Source organism: Ammospiza caudacuta, chromosome 4 (genome assembly GCF_027887145.1).
Source record: "Ammospiza caudacuta isolate bAmmCau1 chromosome 4, bAmmCau1.pri, whole genome shotgun sequence".
NCBI classification, from domain to species: domain Eukaryota; kingdom Metazoa; phylum Chordata; class Aves; order Passeriformes; family Passerellidae; genus Ammospiza; species Ammospiza caudacuta.
The window spans coordinates 22633354-22657754 of NC_080596.1; the positions used below are offsets into that span (position 1 = coordinate 22633354).

The 24401-nt window shown below is 39.6% G+C and overlaps 1 protein-coding gene across 1 annotated transcript in view; it reads left to right on the plus strand.

The window, feature by feature from the left end:
• Positions 1–24401, plus strand: part of ARHGAP10 (Rho GTPase activating protein 10) — a 137728-nt gene that overhangs the window by 101729 nt on the left and 11598 nt on the right. The window contains exons 19-20 of the mRNA XM_058803089.1: positions 1833–1983; positions 16738–16900. Of these exons, the coding sequence (XP_058659072.1) occupies positions 1833–1983; positions 16738–16900 (314 nt within the window). The remainder of the gene's footprint in view (positions 1–1832; positions 1984–16737; positions 16901–24401) is intronic.

The window sequence follows — 24401 nt, forward strand, 5'->3', positions numbered from 1 at the left end:
GATTTCACTATTATGTATTGCATCATGTTTTAAGAAATGGCTTTAGAACTCTGAGCACAACTAGAGCCTTGTCACTGCCCGAGAGTGCTGCTGTGTCTGTGCTGGGGAGAACCAGGTCGGACAGCTTCCTCTCTTCTTTGTAAACATTTTGTTTTTAGAGAGGCGCTGTCTTGGCTCTCTCTCGTAGTCCCTTGTTCGTAGGCATGTGAAGGAGGGGGAGAAAGTTTTCCTAATGCTGGGATGGGGAACTTCCAATTAGAGCATTTTTACCTCCCCCATGGCAGCATTCACTTACTGGAAAGGAAAGTAATGTTTCCACTGAAGCTTTCCTGTGCACACCATACATGCACTGCTTCCCAGTTTTGGGAATATGATAATTTCTTCACTGTTTTCATGGAATATGTCCTTTCTTGATTATTTTGTGCCAGCACGGTCTTTTACCTGCCAATACAAAAGTGATGATTACATGTCTGTAAGTCAATGCATACCTGGGATCTTGGGTCATCTTCTTCCCACACGTTAATATTCAGGGTTAGCAGGCCAGGATACGATGGGATTTAGGGTCTCTGGTACTTTTAACACGGTGTTTTGAGTGCCTTACTACAGGATGCTTATGGCATTATTTCTCACCTGTCTGGCTTTTAGTGTCATACTGAACCTGACACATGCTGTTATTATCCAGAAATGTGTTATCTGTGTTGTCCCTTTATAGTTTCTGCATGAATTTCTACTTTAGAGAAAGCTTCTCCTTAAATATTGATTACAGCTCTCCTCTGCCACTTGTCCTTGTAGTAAATATTATAAAGTTGCAGAGCACAGGAACATCACACACTGTTTCATTACATCTTGTTATATCACTGTGTTGCATTGCTGTGAGGTGCTGTACAGACACAGGAGTTTTCTGACACAGCTCCTGTTTGTGCTTTTCTTTATCTGCTGCTTTGTCTTTGCTGAAATACATATGAAGCCAATTTGTCCATGCCATGATCACTTGTAGAAAGCTGCTGGTAAATTGCATGCCAGCACACTGATAATTTATAGTAGTAAGTCAGCACTGTTGGACTGTCCCCTTCATGTGACAGTTAAAGTGCTATCGGGTACAGTGAATCTGTTGTTGGTTAATTCAGAGAGAAATGACGTGGTGTTCTGTGTGGAGTGGGGATATGCTGATGGTCGTGACTCAAAAGATAAAAGGATGACAGCAAATGCAATCCTTTTTATATGCATCTTTGTGAATGTCAGTATTTAATGTAAAATTGTCTCAATATGTAATAGTTAACAGAATAAATTCTCACGTGGTGTGTTACTATGGTATTTCTCATTAAAAAACCCTGCCCACAAAGTTTTCCCCTTGCTTTCTTCAAGAGTGTGGTGTTTCTTTAATTAAAATGGCTGATATAATGCTATTGCAAGCTTTGAAAATTAAAATGGATATTCTGGAAACGTTACAGGTTCTAGCTAAAGCTATAAAGCATTTTGGTTACTGGTTCCTAAGTTAGTATCTTTCATTTTTTCCTTCCCCTCCATCCTAGCTGGTAAGTGTGGCTGCAAATGTTTTGTGTTTGAATTAACTGATTGGCAGCTTGGTTAATGGGTAGACAGTGCTATTGGTTATTTCCATATTATATTTATCTATCTATTTATTTATTTATTTTTAAAGCAGTCATTAAAAACCCACGGCATACTCCCAAACTTGAAGGAATGGATTTTTTGGCTCCTGTCTGCTTTGAATGAAATCCAAAACAAATGTTGTTTGATAATGGTTTACAGTTGCATTGCACAGGTTGCTCGTCATGATAAATAATTAACACCCTTTGTGTTCTTGATTGCAGATTTTCAAAACCCTGCCTGATGCTACTTTCCCTGAGCCAATCTCTATGTCAGTATCTCCTCCAAATGCCCCACCAAGGCAGTCAAGAAGACAAGGACAGCGTATTAAGAGGCCTCTGGCTGTTTACAATCTCTGCCTGGAGTTGGATGATGGTAAGATGTTAGTAATAATTTCAGTCCTGCATCAGATGGGCTGTGTATCCTATCTCCAGGAGGTGTTTTCATTTCATGTTTCATTTGTATACATGTGTGGATGCACATGCACGCTGCTTTAATTGCTTTGGAACATGCAAAGAAGAGCTGCAGAGAGAGGACAGCAGGGAGTACTGTCCTGTGACTTACGGTTAAAAGTAGGACGGACTGTTTTAAATATGCTTTTCTCCTCTAAAAAAGAAGCAGCTCCTGTTTCTTTGGGGAAATCTCTTTGACCTCTACTGAAGATTACACAGCCATAAGATAAATGGAGAGAGAACTAAAATTAAAGCAAATCTTTTATGAGAAGAGCTAATGCACTTTACAGTTAAATTTGTCTGGATTAAAGGCTCAGGTCACCACGGCACTGGAGAATACCACTACTTCACTTGAATCTTTAATACCTTGCTGTAACTAGCAGTAAATACTTGTCAACTTGCCTTACCACTGAAAAGCAGTGGAAAAAAAAAAAGAAGAGTCTTCCTTTTGCGTGGAGTCTGCAGTAGCAACACACACTGAGGCAAAGGGTGTATAATAACATCTTATGTATTCTGAGTGTTGGCCAGAACCAAAATAATTTTCCTGTAATTTTGTTGCTTGGGGGTATGTACAGTACTGAGGAGGCAAGTCAGGGCTCATTTTGTGTTACAGTTTTCCTCCACCCTATTCCTTTTCTCTCTCCTAATGTTTTTTGCCAATTGTCTTTTCACATGAGGAGCCATGGGATCAGGGCACAAAGTCCAGTTACAACAAGTGAAAATAAACAGAAAGGTTTTGGAGTCATGCAGTAGTAAGAGATTCACTGGTGAACTGTCACTAAATTAGTGGTTAACAGTGGTTGGTTTCATAAGACAAGAACATAAATACCTATGACAGCTGTTAAGTGCAGCTTTTAGAAATAAACTCAGGACTGTTTTTAGTTTCAAAGCCAGTTTTGCAAAGAGTCAGCAAGAAATTCAGCATTCCTGTCATTGGATTTGATTCACCAGAGAGATACAAAGTCTGTGTCTGTCTTTTCTTGCATCAAATGTGAAACTAAATGCCTTTACTAGAAGATGTTTAGGGGTATCTGCTTAAAAAGCTTAAGATGTGTTAATTTGAATAATATGCTCCCAAAAGCTAAGAAAGCTCTTGAGCTACATCTGCAATAATAAATTTATCCTCATCTGAAAAACAAAGCTAAACTGAAGCCACTCACAGAGCTGCTCACATCTTATTTTGAATGTGAATCCTAGCAGGACCCAAGAAGTACCACAGCTTCTCAAACTCCATGGAGCAAGGTGCACACTGATGAGTTGACTTTGACCCAAACACTGCAGACAAAAAGCACTTGGTGGGTTTTTATTCTGAGAGCCAAAAATACAGTGTTACTGTTGAAAACTGTTATAAAAATTCTATTTTGCCAAAATGCAGTCCATATTCTTGTCTAATTTGGGCATCTTGGCAAAGAGCTGGGATGTTAAAGGCTGTAATAGTTCTATTTCATGCAGAACCTTGGTGCTTGTCTGGGATTTGTAGTGGGCTGAACTGCGCAATAGCCTAGTACATCATGGTTCATATTAAAACCATAGTGAAGGCTGAACTGCTGCAGGTGAAATTTCGGTGGGATCTGGCAATAACATTTCCCCTTGTAACTGCTGAAAAAATACCCTCTGTGGTCTGTAAAGCCACTACCAAAGGTAGCAGCATCCTCAGGCTGTTGGTAGCTGCTGGCCACATGCTGATGGCTCTTCTCCTTGTTCAGCAGCCCGCTGTGCCAGGACAGTGTGCAGTGGTTGGGACAATGGCTCTCGGGCACGTGTGCCATGCACAAGCACTGCCTGGAGCCCAGCTGTGTCACTGCATGCTCTGAGCCACTGCCCCAGTGGCTGCAGGCTCTGTGCATCAGCCAGGCTCATGAATTACCTAGTCCTTGAGTAGAGCTCAGTGCCTCCAAACACGCTCTGTGGCCTTCAGTTGCTTTCTTCTTTGCAGAGGGGTGAAGGAATAGAAGTGAGCCTGGGCTTCATTCCATATTTACCTAGTTTCTTGGCTAACAAATGCATATTTTATAACTGCTCTTTGGAAGATTTTATCCTGTGTGTGTTTTTAACAGGAAATTAAACATTAAACCCCTTCCCTCCCCCCCCCGCCCCCCCCCCCCCCCATTCACAATGGCATGAGTTAAGCACCAGGCACAAGCCAGTGTTTTGTGTTTCCTGGATATGGCAAAATTATCATAATCTTGTTTTAAACAAGCAGCTGATACATATTTATATGTAAATATATTTGTAGACAAATATATCTCTAAAGTTATGGTAATTGTATATAAATATTCTCTATGCCTTGAAACTAGAACTATGTCAGAGACAAAATCTCTCTGTGCTGGAAAACTTCTCGAGTGTGTTTCTTTTAGGATTGTTATGCAAACCAGGAAATTGTTAGAAAAGCGGAAACAAGTCTTTAGCTATCAGCTGCTCCAGGGAGTCAACAGGCTTCAGAATCCACTGCTTGAATTGGAAATGCGGGGTTCGGGCCAGGTTTCTTTTTAAAAGCACGTTAGCAGTCGAGAAGCTTCTTGACTGCACAGAAAATGTATGCAGCAACCACCCAGAAAGGGCTGTAAGATATATAAATATTGATAGATATAATAGCTGAACAACACACACTGCGTTTGATAAAAATCTTTATTTTGCCTTCTGGTAATTAGCTGTACTGAATTCTGATAGTGCATAGATTTTTCCTTCCTTGTACATGGCAATTAGATGATTAAACCTATTTGCAAACAATTCAAGGATTATATTTACTACCATGAGGATCTTTGTTTCCTGAAAGACCGACTTGTATCACAGATGATGCTGTCTGTTTTTCTTTCAACTTCTTTCTTCTTTGCTCTGTGGTAAGCCAAGTACTAAATTTTCACTCTGAAGTTTTTTGACATCCTAGTTTCTTAAGTAGAACTGGACCTAATGGGGAACTCTGAGCTACTTTGCTATGTGGCCTAGACCCAAAGTTCTTATTTCAGCAAAATGCAGATTTGTCTGAGATTTACATTAAGACCATTTCCCATGTTTTTTAGCCTTCTAAATGAAGATTTGGGATTTGTTTTTTAGTGGTAGGTTGGTTTTGATTTTGGTTGGTTTGATTTGGTTTGGTTTTGGGTTTTTAATGGTTTTAATTTTTTTTTTTATTTTGTTGGGTTTGGGTTTTTTTTAATCTATGGAAATTGCTTTCTTCTTTCCCTCTCACTATCTGAATGAACTTTACAGTGAATAGCAGTGCAGAAACTCCTATGACTTACAGTCTCAGCTATGTACAAATGACTTTTCATTGCCTCTCTGTCTCTCTATGCAGACAGGGAAAGACTGTTAGCTAGAACTGGAAGTTGTTTATCCCGTTCTAAACATGTCATAGGGTCTTTATTTTCCATTTGGGCAGTCAGCGTCTATCAGAGGAGATTGCTGTTTACATTTCTCCTAGAGGGCAATGCAGATTTAAAATTTTGTTCCCTTACAATTTTATTTAAATTTTAATGTACCTTTCTTGTCTCGTAGCAAATGCAACAGGTTTGGGATTTCTTTTGTTTGTTTGATGCATTCTTTTTCTTGTATTTTCAGTGCCAGAGACTTAGAGATTATTAAACCATTTTTGCAGGGCTGTTAGAGCAATATGGGAAGAAAAGTCCTGTGTAAGGTAGGCTGTGTAATGCAGCCCATCCAGGATGAGCAGAGAATCAGCACAAGTTGCATAAGTCACACCTGGAGTTGAGAAATGGGTCATGTGCAGCACTTTGTCCAATGACAGAACAACTTGTTTTCTAAACCAGAATCTACATCTTAAACCACAGGGCCTGCTGATGCCTTATTCTCTTTGAATACTCTCTAGGTGCCAAAATTTCTTCTTGGCACGTACATGTACATAGCACATTAGTGTTGAAGGGGGGCTGCATTGTTCTTTTTTTAGGGCATTTGTGTCCTATCCCCTCACTCTGCAATCATATAGGGTGTTTTTGATAGCCTGCTGCTGTAAATTAAATACTATATTTATAGTGATTTAGAAAACAGATTCTTCTGCAGAATTTGAAAAGAAATAGAAATTAGAACAGCTACTTAGCCCTTCAAAACTTTGTGCTAACTTATATTGCCCTTTGAAGTATTTCACGACACAGTTATGAATGGTATGTTAGTGTTGAATAGAAGTAGCTGGTCTTGATTTTTTGGTGGGCATTGGAGTGAGACAGTGTCTTAATTTGGGTGATAAATTAATTTCCATGAATTATTACGTCTTTCAATTAAATTACTTTATCAGAGTAAATGTGATGCGTGTAATGGCTACATAGCAATATTCCCTCTCTCTACTCCTCCCCCATCCCTTCCTGCCCCAAACACAAGTAAAAAATCATAAACTTCATTTGGAATTACTGAGCAGAAAACCTGGATGTTAGAGGAAGCCTTGGACTTACGAGACTGGTCTTCAGGGCTGAAACAGCCCAGAACTGCAAGGTTGCAGGTGTGAAACCTGGCCTTGAACTCTTTCTATTTCTGACTTTGCTGCTTGGAAGTGTTTCTGTAACCTGGCACGTAGTAGGGGAAATGGAAAGGAAAGCAGCTACATAGGCATATCAAAAAGCCATAAGGCCCTGCAACACTTGCTTACAAAGCTATTGTTAACAGCTGAGCAGAACACAGCTATGCTGTCACAAAATAAATGCACCAATGTTAGTCATAAGGGGAAGATCAGGATGACTGCTGTTTGCCATGTGGAATTTCAGACAGTTTGTATTTCATCTTGCTGCAAGAGTAGCTCCTGCAATTCTATGTGATTCATCACAGCTTTTCCCACCTGATGGCTCCAAGTAGGCTGTGTGCTATACAAACTTAAAAGTATTTTTGAGCTACTGCCAGTGAAGGTAAAGCTTTTCCTATGTAATTGTGGGTCCTGTTTTCCTATCAGAGTTGACTTCTGCTTGGTCCACAGAAGGTACTTTTTTCTTTTTTTTTAAGAGATACAGAATAATTTTGGTGCATACTTTGCATGCACAGTATACATTATCTGGTCATTTTAACCCTGTGAGTAATCTTTTTGCTGTGCTGCTAGCAAAAATCAAATTTGTGTCATGATGTAGTAAACATCTCCTAACTTTACCATCTCGTTGAATGAGGTGTATCAGATCTTCATGGCTGGTGTGAGAATTGCCTTAGTTCCATTGCCAGTGCTTGTCTGTTTTCAGTGTAAGAAATCTAGAGGCTGTAGAAATGTTCAAAGTAAACACATCCACGTGTTCACACACATGCATAGAACAGGAGTCAGAGGGCAGGGACAGGGAACTTGAATAGACTTAAAACTAGAATCTGAATTGAAAGAAGGAACAGGATCAGTCTTTCCTTGAGGCCACACATTATTAAAATCTCTGACCTCCTGTAATAATCCTTCATCTCTTTAATTCTCTACCTTCTGCACACAGACACACAGGGGCAGATAATGCTGTAAGAAGGCCAATTTGGCATGCTAAAAGCCATTAATCCCAGGCATGGAAGTCACTGACATATCTTTACTACATGCCAGCTGTGCCCTGGCCAACCTCTACTGGTAAAAGTAAATTCTTTCACCCAGCACACAAGAGTGTAAGTAGAGCAAGGACTTCAGCTCTTCAGTCACCTTCCTATGGATGAGAACATGCATTGCACTGAATTAGGGGTTTCCTCACATGCTCTTGCTTCTCTTCACTGGTGACAAGAATAGCAGAGATCTTGCAAGGGAGACCTGGTGAACTTTTTATAGGGCTGATATGCAAGTTAGAAAATATTCCTCTTCTTGTTTTGCTCCCACTCTATCAGTGTTTTTGATTCAGTCAGAAAAAAATGTCTTCTTGTTTGCCTGTTAGCTTCTGGAAGTTTTTGTCCTATCTGCTCTTCTTTTTCTCTCTAATTTTCTGTTTTCTTCTTTTAAAAGTGGCACTTAGTGCAAGGTGAATCACATTGCTGTCACTTCTTTCCTTCCCAGCTGTTTTTGTGACTTGCTGAACCAACAGGGAGATTGAAGGCGTTCTTAGGGGAGATCAACAAACCTGTCACCTGGACGTTCAATTGAAACAACTGACAAAACTTCCCCTAAGGGCTGCTTATCTTGTTTTCTGTAGTTTTTTCAACAAGCCATGGGTATCCTGCTTGATCCATTCCTCTACTGAAGTCACTCCTAGGGCAAAAGGAGAGAGGTGAACAAAACGAGAAAGGAGGCACAGCCAAGTGTCAGCAGCACAGTGAAAATATTTCAGAGTGGCTTTCTTGTGAGAGACCCATCAGATACACAATGTGGTAGCAGTTAGTCCTTGTCAGTGGACAGGTTGTGGAATTATTGGTGAGAAACTTCTTTTAAGAAGTCATAGGAAGTGACTGCACGTGAAACAAGCTTAATAGCAAGAGAAAAGGAGACAACAGCATGATGTTATCCCTGCTTGACAGCTCAGGGAAAAAGCTTTTGAACACCTTACATTTTGGGGGTGGAAGCACCCTTACAGGCACACCTTCGAGCTTCTTGGTGCCTGAATTGCCAGCCAAACAGAAAAGGAAATGGAATAATATTTTCATGGACTTGGAGTTTTTGATGGTATTTAAGAAGTGCTTCTGACTCAGGGAAATTTTAGGCCTGGTGATTGTACCCCTTCTTGGTCTGCTCTGGTTTTTCACAGTTCTCATTCTCATGGATTAAACTAGAGGGAACAACCTTGTATGTTTCTGTATGTACAGACCTGGACCATAGGTTAATGTTGCCTGGACTGGTGGAAACCCAAACTCAGTGCTACCAAAAAAGCTATGGAAGCAATGGGACAGTCTGTTTATCTTAGTATTTGTCAGGATTTTTAGGAAGTAGCTTCAGTTCATCGTTGCATTTTTCAACCATGAAATTGGTTGGCATCTGGCCAGGCTGGTAAGGCTGGAGATCATGTGTGGTTTCCTGCCAAGCCAGCTCTGGTAAAAATTAGTAATTGTTGAGGTTAGATACTGCTCTTGTTATCATGGTGTACACAAATCAAAAGAGGAACCCCTCTGCAGGCTTTTATCTGATTTCTGTTGTTTCAAAATTTAATTATGTGAATTAATTAACATCCCAACATTGTATCTGTGACTGTCTTGAACTGTTTTTCCACAGCTTGAGGAATAAATGGGGATTCTTTACCCATTTTAGTTTTAGATTGCTCAGTGAATGGCTATGTGTTTTTTGGATTTTATTGATGTGAAATAATTTGAGCAGTATTTCTTCTGATTTTGAAAGGTGGCCTGCAGTAAGGGGGATATTAATTAAAATAATTGCTTAATTTTTACAGGCTAATTGTTTAATGATACCGGGTAAGTGCATATCTAGAAAGATGCTTGTTAAAAATTGAACTTTGCATTTTAAAAATGGACAAAAAAATCAAAACGGAGGAGACCAGGACAGGATGATGGTCCCCAAACTCCACTTGCCTCTAGTTAACTTGCAGATGAGCACATTTCTTTCCCTTTCCTAACCCCAACTCAAACACCTTGTGGCCTTTTGGCTACAATTCTTGAGTTGCATCATCCAGTCTTGAGGCAAATTCCGTCTAGCACAGCTTCCTCCTTTTTCCTGATGTATCTGAACCATTATGGAATTGGGGAAAACAACCTTGCTGCAGGAAAGCTACTTTAGGCCTAACACATGCATGCTGCTACATGCACACATTTGAAAAATATATGAAAGTTTGTCTTTATCTAGGAAAACCTTTAGTCAGCTCAAATAATTGTGTTAATTATTTTGTCTGAGAGAAAAAAAAGTAGCTGGAGCAGGGATCAGATTCTTGCTGCATGTATTCTATGTGACAGCATGAAACTGATGGGAATGGGGGTTGTCTGCTGTCCATTTGTTCTGCTGGCTTGAGGCTGGATGAGTCTCTGATGTCTAAATTTATGTAAGAACTAACTGCATACCAGGGCAGGGCTGTTTTGTATAGGGTTTGCTACACTCTGGGTTATTAATGGGTACTTTTGGGTAAAGGAATGTGGTAGTACAAATCTGTTTTTCTGAGTTTTTACAGGAATCTGACCTCCAAAATACCCATTATTCAGGAGCACTGAAATAATTCTCTTGTTTAGTTTTAGCATTCACTATGGTTACTTTTTAAACCAAATTATAGGTCACTAATAGCTTGCAATCACACTTTCACCTTGATTTGGAAACTGCTTGTTTAAAAAAGCAGATTCTGTGGTCTGGAGGTAATAAACAATTCACCAGTTTTAGTGGCATGACAAATGAAAGTACACAGCTTCTTAATTTACTGAGAAACAGATGACTTGGCTTCATTAATTCAGAAAACTTTTTAAAGTTGGAAGAAGTAGAAGAATATCTGAGTGCCCCTGGTGTTTCCCTACCACAGGATGAGTGGTACAGTAAACAGTGAATAAAGAGGGCAGCCCTGCACGTAGAAAAGGCTCTTCTTGACTGCAGATTCCTCTGATGGCTATCACAGAAAACTTTCTTCAATGGACTTGCTTCTAGCTTTCCAGGAATGGCTGAATTCTTTCCAGACTAGATGGTACATCACTTCATGGGATCATTTAAGGATTCATTAACTGTGTGAGGAAACTTTGGTTATGCTTTTTGTGTCTGTTTTCTGTAGATGCTGAAGATCTAACACGTGGAACTAAATACTTACTTGATCAAGGGTATTTACGATACCAATATTTTTTTCTGTCCCCGATCTGAGATTCCTATTAAAATGAAAATATAGTACATACCCATAAATTAGTATAAAAGCAAAGCTACTTTCTACTTGGTTGAACTTCTGGATTATTGTGGGACATGAGCTATTTATGGGGAAGGAATGTTTGCTGTCTCAGAGTGGGATGCAGCTGTGATGCTGATGGGGGAGGATGGGTGGCTGCACAGAGTGCAGCTGCTGCTCCCCACCTCCTGATGCAGAAAATGGCAGACTTGAAGGTGGCAACAGGGATTTTGCAGCATCTTTAACTTACTCTCCTCAGTAATTGTCCCCATCGTCCCTTGTCTATGACTGTTTGTGTCAAAGTTGAGATGGATTTTTATCCTCTTATTTTACCATAATTTGCCCATGCAATGACCATTTAAAACATATATGACCCTGCTGTTTGGTATATTCTGTGTATCTCAACAGAAACAGTTACATATTCCTAATTTACTCCAGAAAAATTCTCTTTCATAAACTGTTCTCATTTTCTGGTTACCCTTAAACTGTAGACATTGGTTGTACTGTTGACATTAAAGATTAGTCTTGCTTTTAACATTAAAACATGTAATTCATTAGTTTACTTAGGCTGAAGTTGGAAGAAAACTGTCTCTTAAGCAAGTAAGTGATAGTGTTAACTCTGTGCTTTTCATCGTCCTTAATACAAATGCTTTTTTTCTTATTTAGAATTCTCAGAGTAAAGTAAGGATCTGATTATTGACACTGCCAAAGTATTTCGGGGTTTTTTTTTTCAACTTTGGATGCCAACAAAAAATATTCTTAGACTAGCCAGATGGAAAAAGGAGAAAAAAAGGCAGTGGGGAGACATGTCATGCTCAGTTAGGTAGAAGCTTAGTTCGGATTTCTGGTAAGGAGGGTCTGAGAGCTTTTACTATCTGAAGTTCCTTCAGATAAAAAGCAGAAGGAATTGAAGGTTTTGTGTATTTGCTGCATATGAGGTAGGTGTGAGTCTGTGCTGGTACTTTGGGGGTATCTTATTATGAGAAAGTGTGACATGAGGCAGGGAAGGGGGGAAGAAGGAGGATATTTGGGTTAGAAACTGAGGGGTTAGTAGTACCAGCTAGACGCACCAGTAAATTGTTAGGATCAGCTTAAGATATTTATTATTTTCAAGATGGAGCTGGTCTGAAGCATGAACAGCCATGAAGGCAGAGCAGAGGCTGTCTGTCGCAGAGGCACAGTGAAAGCTCAAAGGCTTGGATGAGTGTTGTGATTAGATCAGTGAAACAAGAAGTTCATTTACATGACAGTTTAAAAGGATCCATGCAGTCAAAAAATTTAAATAGTATGCAAAAAGTGGTGAGAATGTGAAACAAGTTTTAACTCTCTTGATAGTAAAATTGGATCTTACACCTATTTGTGTAGGATGGGGACATGAATTGTAGAAGCAGCTTGATGGCAGCTCTAGAAAGATGGCCAAGCTGAAGGCACTCAGAGCCTTCCCACAAATATGACGAAGGGAAGGTGAAGAGTTGATGGCTGGAATGTTGACAGAAATTTGTGAGATGTCATATAGACTTACTGCTTTTGTGCTGAGAACCCTCATGTCCTTCATCTGTTCAGGCTCTCTTTGGCACCCAAAAATGAGTGTAATATGAGAGAAAAAGGAGGGGGATTGACATTTTTAGAAGGAGAAGGTGAAGGCACCAAGAACACCAGACTGTATGCTCAAAGAATAATATAAATGAGCTTTAAAGGCAGTCACATCTTGCATGTTTTGTAAGGTAAGAGCTTATTAGAATTCAGGTGGTAGGAAAGAAGAGTAGGAAGTTTCTGGAGCTCCTCTTCGAAACGACCTGTCAGTCCAATGTGGCAGTCAGCTTTTTCATAGGAGTGGGAGACCTGACAGTGCTGCTCACTGGAGAACAATGCTGGAGATTAAGAGGAGTGAGAGGAGAGAAGTGGTAAAATATACTAGACTATCAATATTAGGAGCCCCTGACTTCTGAGGTAAAAGGGAACCCATAAAGCTGATTCAGTTCCAGCAATGTCCTTAACATGCACTTGAAGAAACAAAACATGTCAAAACTTAAAAGGCAGGTCTCCAGCAGCTTAGGGTCTTTACTGGTTCTACAAAGCAAACTGCAGGAAAAGGGCAAGGGGATGGAAAATGGGGAAACAGCTAGAAGTCAATGTATGTTACAAGTTCTGAAGAAGTGTCAAAAAGAACTTAGTTATGATAATCAATGTGTAATCAAACATGGATGTTCACAGGTAGGTCTGTTGCTAGGTGAATATTTTGAATAATGCAAAGTCACCTAACTTGTCTGAAAAAAGGTCTCTGGTCATGAGGTTCTGTAGCTTGGCAATGTTAATTTTTAAAACATCTTGTAGCTTGCTGAAGAAGTTTGAAGCAACTGGAGGAATGCTGATGATGTAGCAGTATTTAAAAAGGTAAATACAGATATTTGACAATATATTTGCACATGAGACAAAGTTAGGAGACTTGCAAATAATAACAGGCAGTAGGATTATGGTTGTGTGCTAAGCTGCACCCATTCAAACAAAATAAATGTAGTTGTATTGAGAAACAAATGTAGAGATTTTAGAGGGAAAACATAGCCCAGAATTACAGAAAGGAGCATATCCTTGGAAACAATGACTCTCCTAAGTCTGTTGGTCACAGAGGCCAATCAACTCATCATATTATTAACTTACATTAATGGCTAAAACAAGTGCCAGCCCTGGATGTACAAATGGGACTGATGAGTATGGGTAAGCAGTGGAATTAATGTCATTCTGATGGAACCACAGCAAAACCCCATAGAATCACATCTCATGTAGCCTCTTCAGAGACAACACTGGGAAATTGTAACAGCTTTATAAACCAGGTATGTGATTCCACAGCTGCAAAATCCCTCCCTCCAGTAAGAGATTTGGTGTAAAACTTAAAAAGGAGATCAGTGAAATACTGTCACACAGCACAGAAACCTGATATGAGAGGTAGTATAATAATTAGTAGCGCATATTACATGGGTCATGCCTGAAAATAAAGCCTAACAAAGTGAAGGTGCATGCATTGATTGGCAAGTCTGTTAATTAGTAACCAATTGATTCTTCATTCCCTTTATCATCTGCTGATGTTTTCAGACAATGACTATTTGGAAGATGTAGTTTGACCCCAGTATGAAATGGGCATTAATCAAAAGCAGGTTATTAAGCTGAATGAAGAGATAATGAGGCACAGTTCTGTTGCCTCTGCCATGCACAGGACTTACTGTAATTTCTTAAGTTAGCAGAACTTTTGGCACTGACATACAGGGTGAGGTCTTTGTGCTGTTGCAATCATAGCAATGACCCTATATTTTGAGGATTTAGGTTTGGAGCATATATTGTTTTTAATAATGAAAATGTGCTAGATGGTCATTAGTCATCTGTATTTGTCGTTATACAGAATTGCCTCTTCCTGAATAAAAATATTGTTTTACTTTACAAAAGGAGATAACTGAAGACATCAGAAATGTAAAGTGTCTTTGAACATGTTTTTAGAGGGTTTTTACTTAATCCCATAGAATTTAGCAGGCGTTTTCCTGTTTAAATACCTGATTTGTTTTTACTGTGCAAAACCCAGTCTTAGTTTTGGGAGTTCAGTGCAGTACAGACTGTGAGAAAATACTGGCTCAGGAAGGAAGAAGTAAAATTTGAGGAAAGATTTAACACACAGTTTAATTTAAGATAATGTCAAACATGATTGCCTGTATACTACAGTCTCCAGTGTTGACTCTGCTGTGCGTGACTGAAGTGTTCAGTGTTTTGGGGTTTAACTGCTTTTGTGTGTTCTGGGAAACAATTCAACAGAATATCCTCTGCATTCTGTAAGGGGGTGCTGTGAGCTGGTCATATTTGTAATATTAAGAACCAGATTAATATTCCTTTCAAATGTGTTTTAGTAATGCTGAGTGAATGGTTAAGGTAAATGTGACCTTCTAATATGGTATATGTTGTTTGATAATCTAGACTGTGCTACTACTACTGCTTTGGAAGGAAATTGGGATGGATTAAAAGGACTTAACTCCAGTTCTAAGGAATTGAGAAAGTAAGGTTGCAGTACCACTGTCTGATCTTTCAGATGTTTATCACTGTGACACATACATCTGCAAATTAGATGTAATGAATTAGTTTTTACCTGACACTCCTGTGATTCTCATGTTCTGTAAATGTGTAGCAGCAGCACCGTGGCCTTGGTGCAGTGGGGAGGTGCCAGGTGAGCAGGATTGCCACAGTGCAAGTGACTCATTTTCCCAGGTAATGTTCTCCTCCTCAGAGCATATCACACTTTGGTGCTACGGGCTAATTTAGATCCTTAAATTAGCAGCTGCTTGGGGAGAAATTTCCAGATGATCACTTTTATCATTTCACTGTTTTCAGTTGTATGTCATTTTACTCTCTAGGGAAGTTGTTCTCTCAGAGCTGCTGGGAGGGGATGGGGGTGAGGATGAGATGGCTGGGGAAGCAGCTGAGGGCTTTGCTAACTCTGAGCTATTGTAGCAGAAGAAATTGAGGCTGTGACAGAGTTATGAGGAGGATTTTTTCCATCAAAGGTGGCTTTTCATTGTCCGCATTTGTTTTGCTGTGGTGTTGAACTTTTCATTAATTAAGAAAAAAATCATAAATTAAATGATTGCAACAGTAATGCTTAGGTTGATGGAGTAGAGTTAAGCTCAGTTGTTCCCTGAGCAGATGCTAGTTAATTTAGAAATAGAAAGTAATGTTGTACAGGACTTCATCTTGTATATTACTATGTATGGGACATATAACTTGGTAAGACAGCATGATATTTGAACAGCTTTTGATTGTATTGTTTTGATGCTGTGTTAGGACATAGTTGTTAATTTTCTTTCCCCAAAAACTTTTGGCCCCAAAAGAGCAGAACTCTTGTACAAAGATGGTGAAGACAGTGGTATCTAATGCATGCTAGCCTTTTCTGGTGGTGTTATTTGGCAGGCTTATGGGTTGTGTTCATGAGTGCTACTAGGAGTAAGATGCATGGAGGAAGGGATGCAGGGAGCCTTGTAAAGGGTGGCTGGAATTGATCCTTATTACTGTTAAATATTAATATATTGAAAACAGCTACAGGCCCCATTTGAGACTGCTGGCTTAGCTGTGCTGGATACTTTAATGCTTGCAAACATCCTCATTTCATGCACCTCCTTTCAAATTTATGAAATGTACAGCTGATGTTTAAAAAATAAAGATTGAAAGGAAAAGGCTAGGTGGGTGAAGGTGAGCTTTTCAGTGAAGAATGTGCTGTTTGGCTTGATGTGTCAGCATGGTTTGCAGTAACCTCTGTGACACAGAGGTAACTTTATCTTATGGTTCTTGGGATAGGAATGCTATTCCTTTAATGTTTTCCTAATAAATCATATTTGAATATGTTGAATATGTTGCCTCTCAAGTGATATCCTAAGATTAGCCTAAGAAAACAAGTAGATCAGAATACAGTGAACTCTCTTAAAATAACACTATTAGAAAGGAGTAATAAAAGTAACATTTTTGGGTATTGTGTGTTTGTTAGAGATCTCTTGCTTATTCTGACCTTTCTAAATGTCATTGTTTCATGTTTGAGAAGATTTGTGCTTATTGTATTTGAGAGCACTCATTTACTCAAATGTATGTTAAATTATCTTTAGAGACTGTTTTTAGGGAGATGTGCAAATGTGCATAGCCTAAACTGTTTTCTTATCAGAAGTGTTGCCTTTGTCTAAAAACACCTACCCAAAATTTAGCATTTCATTCATATAAAACACAACTGAAACGGGACTGGGAACACAACACATGTTGTATGTGAAGAAAGCCTGGTGAGAACAGTAGGGGGAAATTGTGCAATGATACCTTTTGGGGAAATACTGGGAGATTTCTTGTCCTCCAAAATACCCAGTGGAGATGGAACAGAAAGGTTTCTTCTCTTACATATTTCAGGGCGTTATCTCCAAGGCAGACTATTTGGCTTTATGAGATAATTCCTTCACTATCCTGACTTGTTCTCTCTTTCCTAGCTGACAGTCACAGCTCTCCCAGAGAAGACACCCCAACTGGGAGCATGGATTCTCTTTCTTCCCAGTCCCCAACACCTGCATTCTCCAGCAGCCCCCTTGGCCTCTTGGACGAAAATCACCTTATCATGGACAGTGGAGATCTTGCAGGCTGGTCAACAAGTCTGTAAGTAACTGAATATTAGGGATGTTTCCACTGGTATGATTGTGAAGCACATTTTCCTTTTCAGTTTGGTGAGGAGTGATTTTTAGAAATTGCATATAATTGTGTTTGTTTTCTTCTGCTACAGAAAGAGGTGTTTGTGTTGTGGTGGAGTTTAGAGCCTACTTGAATGCCTGTAGGAAAAATGTTCTAGTGAAATCTACTTCATTTTCCGGTTACCTGTTAAACATTTTAAGTGGTTTTAATTTTTTTTTTATTTAAGCAGTGAATATATAATTTATTCTCTATATGATGTTTTACCCTAGTTTTATTTCAAGAAAACATTAGGTACATTTAGATGCCATAGTGCTAAGATTTTGGGCCCAGCTTTGAGTTTGGATAAACACTCTGCAATGAGTGTGTGCTCAGATGCTATTGTCTAAGAACATTATTATTTTTAATCTCTTCTTAACAAATTAAGTGCCTGGTTTCCAATGGAAGTGCAGTCTGTCACGTTCAGTAGATGCTGTAAGTGTTCTGTCTTTGAGCATGACTTAAATTTAGCAGAAATTGACGTCGAAATGTTAGTCCTGACTCTCTAATATGTGTTCAGGTTTGATACACAAAAAGCTGACCATGACTTGTTTTTAAATCAGCGTTGAACTTGAATTGAATTCTCTGGTTTGCTATTCATTCAGACTTTAACCACTATCAAGACAAACTTTTCCAGCCTTTAGTGCCAAGAACAGTGGAAGGAGCAGGTCTGGAGAAAAGATCTGTTACAAATATTTTCCATAATGGCATTCTGAGTAGCCAGCTCTGGTGATGAAACAAGAGTAAAATGTATGTGTAGATGTACATAACACATGAGAATATATAGATAGTCATAGAGCAATTATTGAGTGTTTATTAACTAGAACAGGTTTTTTTCTCTCATATGTATTGAAAGAATTCCAGATTTATAGGTATTTTCCATAAATGTCGTTTCTTCAGTAGAAGTCTGAAGTTACTCTTCCTTTATCTTCTTGTACTATCCTCTAGAAGTGAGTAGAATTAGCAACTAATTGTACTTACCAAAGAGAGGTGCATGTGTGGAAAAGATGCTGTAGTTGGTATAAAACTGGACTGTCAGTGAAAGCTAATTAAGGAATGCAGGTTTAGCAGGACAGTGATAATGTCACTTCAGAGAATAAAAGGAGGAGTGGTGGTTTTATCCAGAGAGTTTGGATATCCAGGGAACTTCAGGTGTTTGAAAGAACATTGCTTTTTTTTTGTTTGTTTGTTTATTAATTTTCATCAAAAATTATACAGCACTGGTGTTTTAGAAATCTGACTTGATGGCTTGAGGTTTTCTGCTCAGTTGGAAACAGTACTTAGAGTTCTCTTTGGAAGGAAAAAATAAAGGTGCATGGTATGTGCATTTAGATAATTTGTCAAAAGTAGTTTCTTTCTTCCACTCACCTCTCTGTGAAGTCTGCTTAAGAGCTGCCTCTGTAACAAGCCTGGACAGTGACAGAATAGTCTGTGAACGTTGCATTCTTTCTTTCCTCTGCTTTCTCACCTCAGACTGGCTTCTCTTCCCCTTCTAGTTCGGGTGACTCAGAGGGCCCTGCCTTAATAAATAAAACCCAAACCAAACCATAGAGCAGCTCCAGTGTAGTGATGGCAGAATGTAGCTCAGGTAGCTCTCACAGCTCCAGGAAATGTAGCACTGGCTGTTGGTTGTAGACTATTCTGATAAGATGGACCAACCCTTAGAGTTAGGTGAAGAGCAAACCTGTTTCTGCAGAATTTCAAAATGTTTTGTATTTTGAGCCAAATTGGGACAAAATCAACCCTTTCTTAAATCCACAGTATCATCTCTCAAATGGTGTTGCAGGTGTTCAGTGATCTGCAGCACATGCCATAGTGAGTCTAGGGGAGATGGAATTACACCAGCGGATCCGGTTCCTCGGGTTCCTGCTGATGTTTGTAACACATGGGTGTTCCGTGTCGGAGATCGATCGCTCCCGAGTTATGCAGTCAACAAGGTGATGGGGACTTCTTTGTGGCAGAAGATTGCTTGCAGCTTTTCCCAGGGGAGGCTTGTTGCATTGTGGATCAAGATGTGTCAGATATTTCAAGAGCTGGTTTACACCAGTAGTTTGTTTTAAGCAAGAGTACGTGATGGGTAGCAAGAATACCTTTTGTGGTATTTGTTTTCAAGAAAGAAGCTTGTTTTTTTCCAGAATGATAGCTGTTGTCACCATGATGTTTCCTGGCAGAAATTTTTGTGATGCATGCCCTTTCCTTGTCCCACCTAACAAAGCAAGAGCTACAGCTTCCAACGTGGTGAGGTGAGCACCAAATGGAAGCAAATACACCCTCACCTCCTGATGGGCTCTAGGAGGGGCTTCATGTCCAGAGTGGTGAAAGAAGCAAAGAGAGCAAAGGCTTTGCCACCCATGTGAGATATCTCACAAAGGCCCGACTGCTCAATTGTCATGTCAGCATTTAAGATGTGCTGTGCATACGGTGTAGCTTGAAGGTGATGTTTCACATATGTGCCATTCTGAAGCCCCGTTAAGCTGTTGGTTTTCATGTCTGTAAGTGTGTGTGTCTGCCTGATGCTAGATTTTCTCTGAAAGCTCTGTGTGGATCAGACATATGTCCTGTGTTGTCACGTGCTGCTGTAGGGGTGAGTAGGGACTTGGGTGATGCTTGGCAGGGGTGGCTCTCAGTGGAGACCTGAGTTTGCTGCTTTAAGACTATCATGCACCCTAAACTTTCTTTAACCTTTTTCCTGAAGTTATTTTTAACTTCACACTTCCATCTAGAGCCAAATACTAAAAATAAATACGTTTTATTTTTACATACACTCTATGGTAGAACGTAGGGTTTTTTTTTCCCCTGTCAATCACCAAGTTACGCAGTAGTTTCTGTAGACACAGGATTCAAACTCCAGATAGCCTAGGATGGGTGATTTACCACTTCTACTTGATGGAGCACTGTGTCATAAATATGTACTGTTTGAAAATACCTTCTATCCAAGGATGCTTTGCACAAGGTGATTTCAAACATAATAAATTCATAATTATAGTTGTGAGCTGAGTAAAGGATTGCTCTCCACTAGTATGGACATTTTTTCCCTTTAAGGAAGAGCAGCAACAGCAATCTCAGTTTAATGTTAACCACAGCATTTGCATTCTTCCTTTTTTCCTCTCTTACTCTCCATACAGACTCTCTCCTACACAATTTCTGATTTTTCTATTGCATTTGCCCAAAAAGTAAGTAAATCTGCCACATCTTTTCTTCAAGAGGCTTGCTGGCTTTTTGCTGGAGGATATGACCCTTCCTAATTGGCACTGAAAAATAGTACACCCTAATCACTCAGATTTTTATTCCTGTGGTGAAATTTTTAATAGTTCAACACATGTAGTTTCCTAAGAGGAGTTCAGGATTTCAGCTACTAAGAGGCTGGATAGCCTTTCTAAGCTAGTCCCCAGACTATTTTGATAGTAGTGATGGTCTTGAGCTTGGAGATATGGATTAGAAGGAGTTACGGGTAGCTGTTAAATTGCATTTGAACTGTGGAGCTATAGTCAATCCTCCCTTTTACCTGCAGTGGAACGTTAGTGATACAAAACTTGAATTTCACCCTATTCCACTATGGCTTTGCACATGCAGAAGACGGCAGTGATAGCTAAACTGGGTATACACCTCAGTGTCTAAATATACTTAAGCAAGTAAAGACAACGTCCAGAAATTTAAAGTCCTCTTAATAGTGAAGGAGGTGGTATTGCCAGTTTTAGTATCACATGTGGAGTGGTGTAATTAAATTAAAACAGGGCGGGGGAAACTTTTTTTTTCAGCTGCTATGGTTTGATTATAGAATTTACTTACAGAATCATTTATTGATGATCCTGTCCTATTCAGCCTTTCCAGAGCTCTGGCTGTAATGGCAGCTCACCTCTGATGGATTAGTACAGGTTTCCCTCATTGCAATGACTGATTTGTCAAAAGGTGGATTACAAGTCATGCCCTAAAATACTGTGGGCTGCCTTATGTCTTTTTTCACTTGAACTCAGAATGAACCAAAAAAGCTGAACACTTGGTATTCTCTGGACTCGCTATGCGTTGTAATTAATCTTTCTGAGGACCTTTTTCTGATAAGGAAAGATTTGTTGCTGTAACTGGCCCCTTGTTGTCACGAGATTTCTTTGTGCTTACAGTACAATGCCCTGTGCCAGGGCTTATCTACAGACATTACAGACTTACCCCTCACAGTGCTGGGTTTTCAGAATTGGGTCAGTCCTCCTTTTTTTGTTGAAAGTATCCTACACTTACTGCATGATCACTTCTTCATTCAAATCATGAAAATGCATGCCTTGTTTCTCAGCTGGAGAGTTCATTCTTGGGATCTGAGACTGCAGGATGTCTGGGTTTTCCAGGGGGCTGGAACATGGTGACTTGATGGTTGTTCTGGATGGAGTTATGATGCAGGGTATGGAATACCCTTCCTCAAGATGATACTGAGCATCTGTTTACCTTGCTTGTTCTTCTTTCCCTCTCTAAGCCTTTGGGATTTTGCAGTTGGAGGGGATGGAAAGCATTCCTGTCCCTCAAACATTTTCAGTAGTGTAGGTGGGTGCAGGGCTTGTTAAAGCAATTACATTTCTGGGCTAAGAATGGTAAGATTTATAGTTTCCAAACTGAATCTCACCTTGATGCTTCTGTAGGAGCATGCAGGGTACAGTCCTGACAGTCCAAATACCAAAGTGTTCAAAGTCCAGAGGAGAAATGGAAGCACCATTATATAAATGGATTTATATTGGAAGCATCCAATATAAATGGATTTTCAGGAACGTGCAAGGGACTAATGGAAGATGAAATAATTCAGAGGGGTTTTTTTAAAATTTATTATGAATTTTTCTTAATTGGTTCTCCCAACAGTAAAAGATTCTGTTACTCAGTTCAATGGTATGTAAGTGCTACACTATGGACCTAGTTTTGGGGTTTTCAATATGCAAAATGGTGACAAGATCTGTGCTGTGCAGCATCCAGGGTCTTTTTGACCATGCTGGGAAGATGTTACTCATTCTTCATGAAATCTCAACCTGTTCAAATTGCTGGTGAGCAACCTGATGTTAAAAGAGCCATCAGATGGCAAGGATGGGCAGAGATAGTGATGTTCTGCACATAACAGGAGCCTTGGAGATAGTTATCAATTTTGTTTGACTTCTGAGTGAATTCCCATCAGCCTTGTTATATCTACATCAGTAGACTGCATGTCTGGTCTCCTTAAAATGGCAATACTTTCTTTTTTGTACCTTCTGGCAGTGGTGTGAATTTGCAGTTTTACATAAAGGATGAGTGACTTTGGTTTCGCTGTCTTGAAAACTTATTATAAAATCTAATGTCACCATCCTGTTTTATTGAAAGAAGGTGCTCTAGCTGCTGTTGGGTCATTGTGCTTATTCTGCAGTTTGTTTTTGTTTCAGCTGCCACCTCTTCAGTGACTCAGCACTTTGAGAGCGGGTTTAGCAGAGCAGGCACTTCTTTTTGTACCCTTTCGTTATGCAAGCAGAGCAAGAGCCCTCATTTTGCAGCTTCTTTGAGACAGGCATAGTGTAACTTAGTCATGTGGCTCGTACAGAACAGACCTTGCCATCTCCTTGGCTGCCAGGGAGCTTGACAGCAGCACTGCTGTGTGAGCACAGGGTAAATGGTGTGTGTGCTCAGGGCAGGCAGGGGTGTGGATGCAATTGCTGGAATGAGCTAAAGTTTCCTTTTTAAATTTTTAAAAATTGTTATTATTCTTTTCTTTTCTTTTCTTTTCTTTGCATTCCTCCAGGGTAACACAGCCCCCTCATTTCTTTGCCCCTGAAAGGAGCAGCGGTGAGGTGTAAGCTTATAGATGTACATATTTCACTTTTGCTTTGTCTGAATTATCATTTAAAATGCTTCAACTTGGGACAGCTGCTGTAGACATTAGCTTTGGATTTACCAGACTGGCGTGAAAGATCATTTCACTAATGTGTTAGCTGCCTCACTGAGACTTCACAATCCAAGTTAAAAACCCTCTATTTCAGTGCTGACTGATGTGCTCTGTATAAATGAGGGTTCAGGAAAGCTGCGTGCATGTCACATACTTGAAATGTTGAGGATGCAGTTTCTTTCCAGGGGGAACACAGATGGGGAAATTCTGGCCTTCTGTTTGTCTCCAGCTTTGCTGCAGCTATGACAATTTTTAGAATTTTGGCCACATTTTTCTGCTCCTCCCTCCCCAGGGCACAGAGGATTTTCAGGTGCAGAAAGACATGGTGGTGGTCACTATTGGCTTGCATAAAGAATCATCAATAACCAACACCCTTTGATACACTCTGTCATCCTGTAATGAAACCTTTCAGAACGCTTTCATTGAGTTTGTCAGCCAGACACTGTGATACAACAGCCGTGGTGCTGCCAAACTTGTCTGAAACAACCCTCTTTTTCTCAGGAGTTGCAGTGTAGATTCTTTTCACAGACTCTCTTCCTTGCTCTCAAGATAAGAGGCTGCTCTTTAGCTGTGTTACCTTAGGAACCAGCCAGATAAACATCCAATAAAATCTTGTTTTCAGAAATTTCTTTCTGAATATCAGTGCAGAATCTCTAGCTTATTTTCAGTAAAGCCATTCCCCCCTCCTCCCTTTTCCCATCGTTCACTATGCTAGACAATAGCTTTTTTTCCTCAAAGAGAGATGGTTATGTCAGCCTTTTTGGTTTTTTTTCCTACCCACAGAAAATGCATTGCCTTCATTTTAGCCTCAGGATTTCTTCAATATACCTTCTTAAACTTGAGATGCTGTGTGATAACACACGCAATACTTTCTAATATAGCATCATCTTGATAAACAAGGTGTGCAGATCTTTACAGCAAGGCAGCCTTGCTGTGACAAGAGCCTTTTCAAGGAAAAAACAATAAAATCTAACCTTTTGTTGCTTACACACCGCAACATTGGAAATTATTTTTCTCATTGAGTAAAACCTTCTGTTTCAGTAAAAAGAATTAAATGGTTCCTGAGGTAACCAAATACAGTAAATAAAAAAAAAACAATTGAATCCATAAATTTTAGGATGTGCTTAATAGTTAAAGCTATCAACATTTTTTTTCTTTGTTTTCTTTCTTCTTACTGTGGGGAAGCTATTGCTGTTGAAAAATGTGTTGGGTTTTTTTGTCTCCTGCTGGATGGTGGAGCATGATCTCTTGCTGGGTAACCAGGAGCCTAAAGTGACAGGCAAATTCTGCTGCAGTGTTTTCCCTACAGCTGTAAAGTATTAAGGGAATTCATCAAAAAAGTGGGGGAGGGAGCAGCCCAGCACTCCACATACCTGTGCTTCTGGAGTGTTTTTCCACTACAACTGTTGGAGTGGCTCAGGATTTGTAGAAAACCTGCCAATTTTAACATGCTTCTATATAATCCTGTCTGGTAAAGGACAAGTGTAGTCTCACTTGGTGATAGATTGCAATTCTTGTTGAGTCTCTGTAATTTGAGAAATCAACATG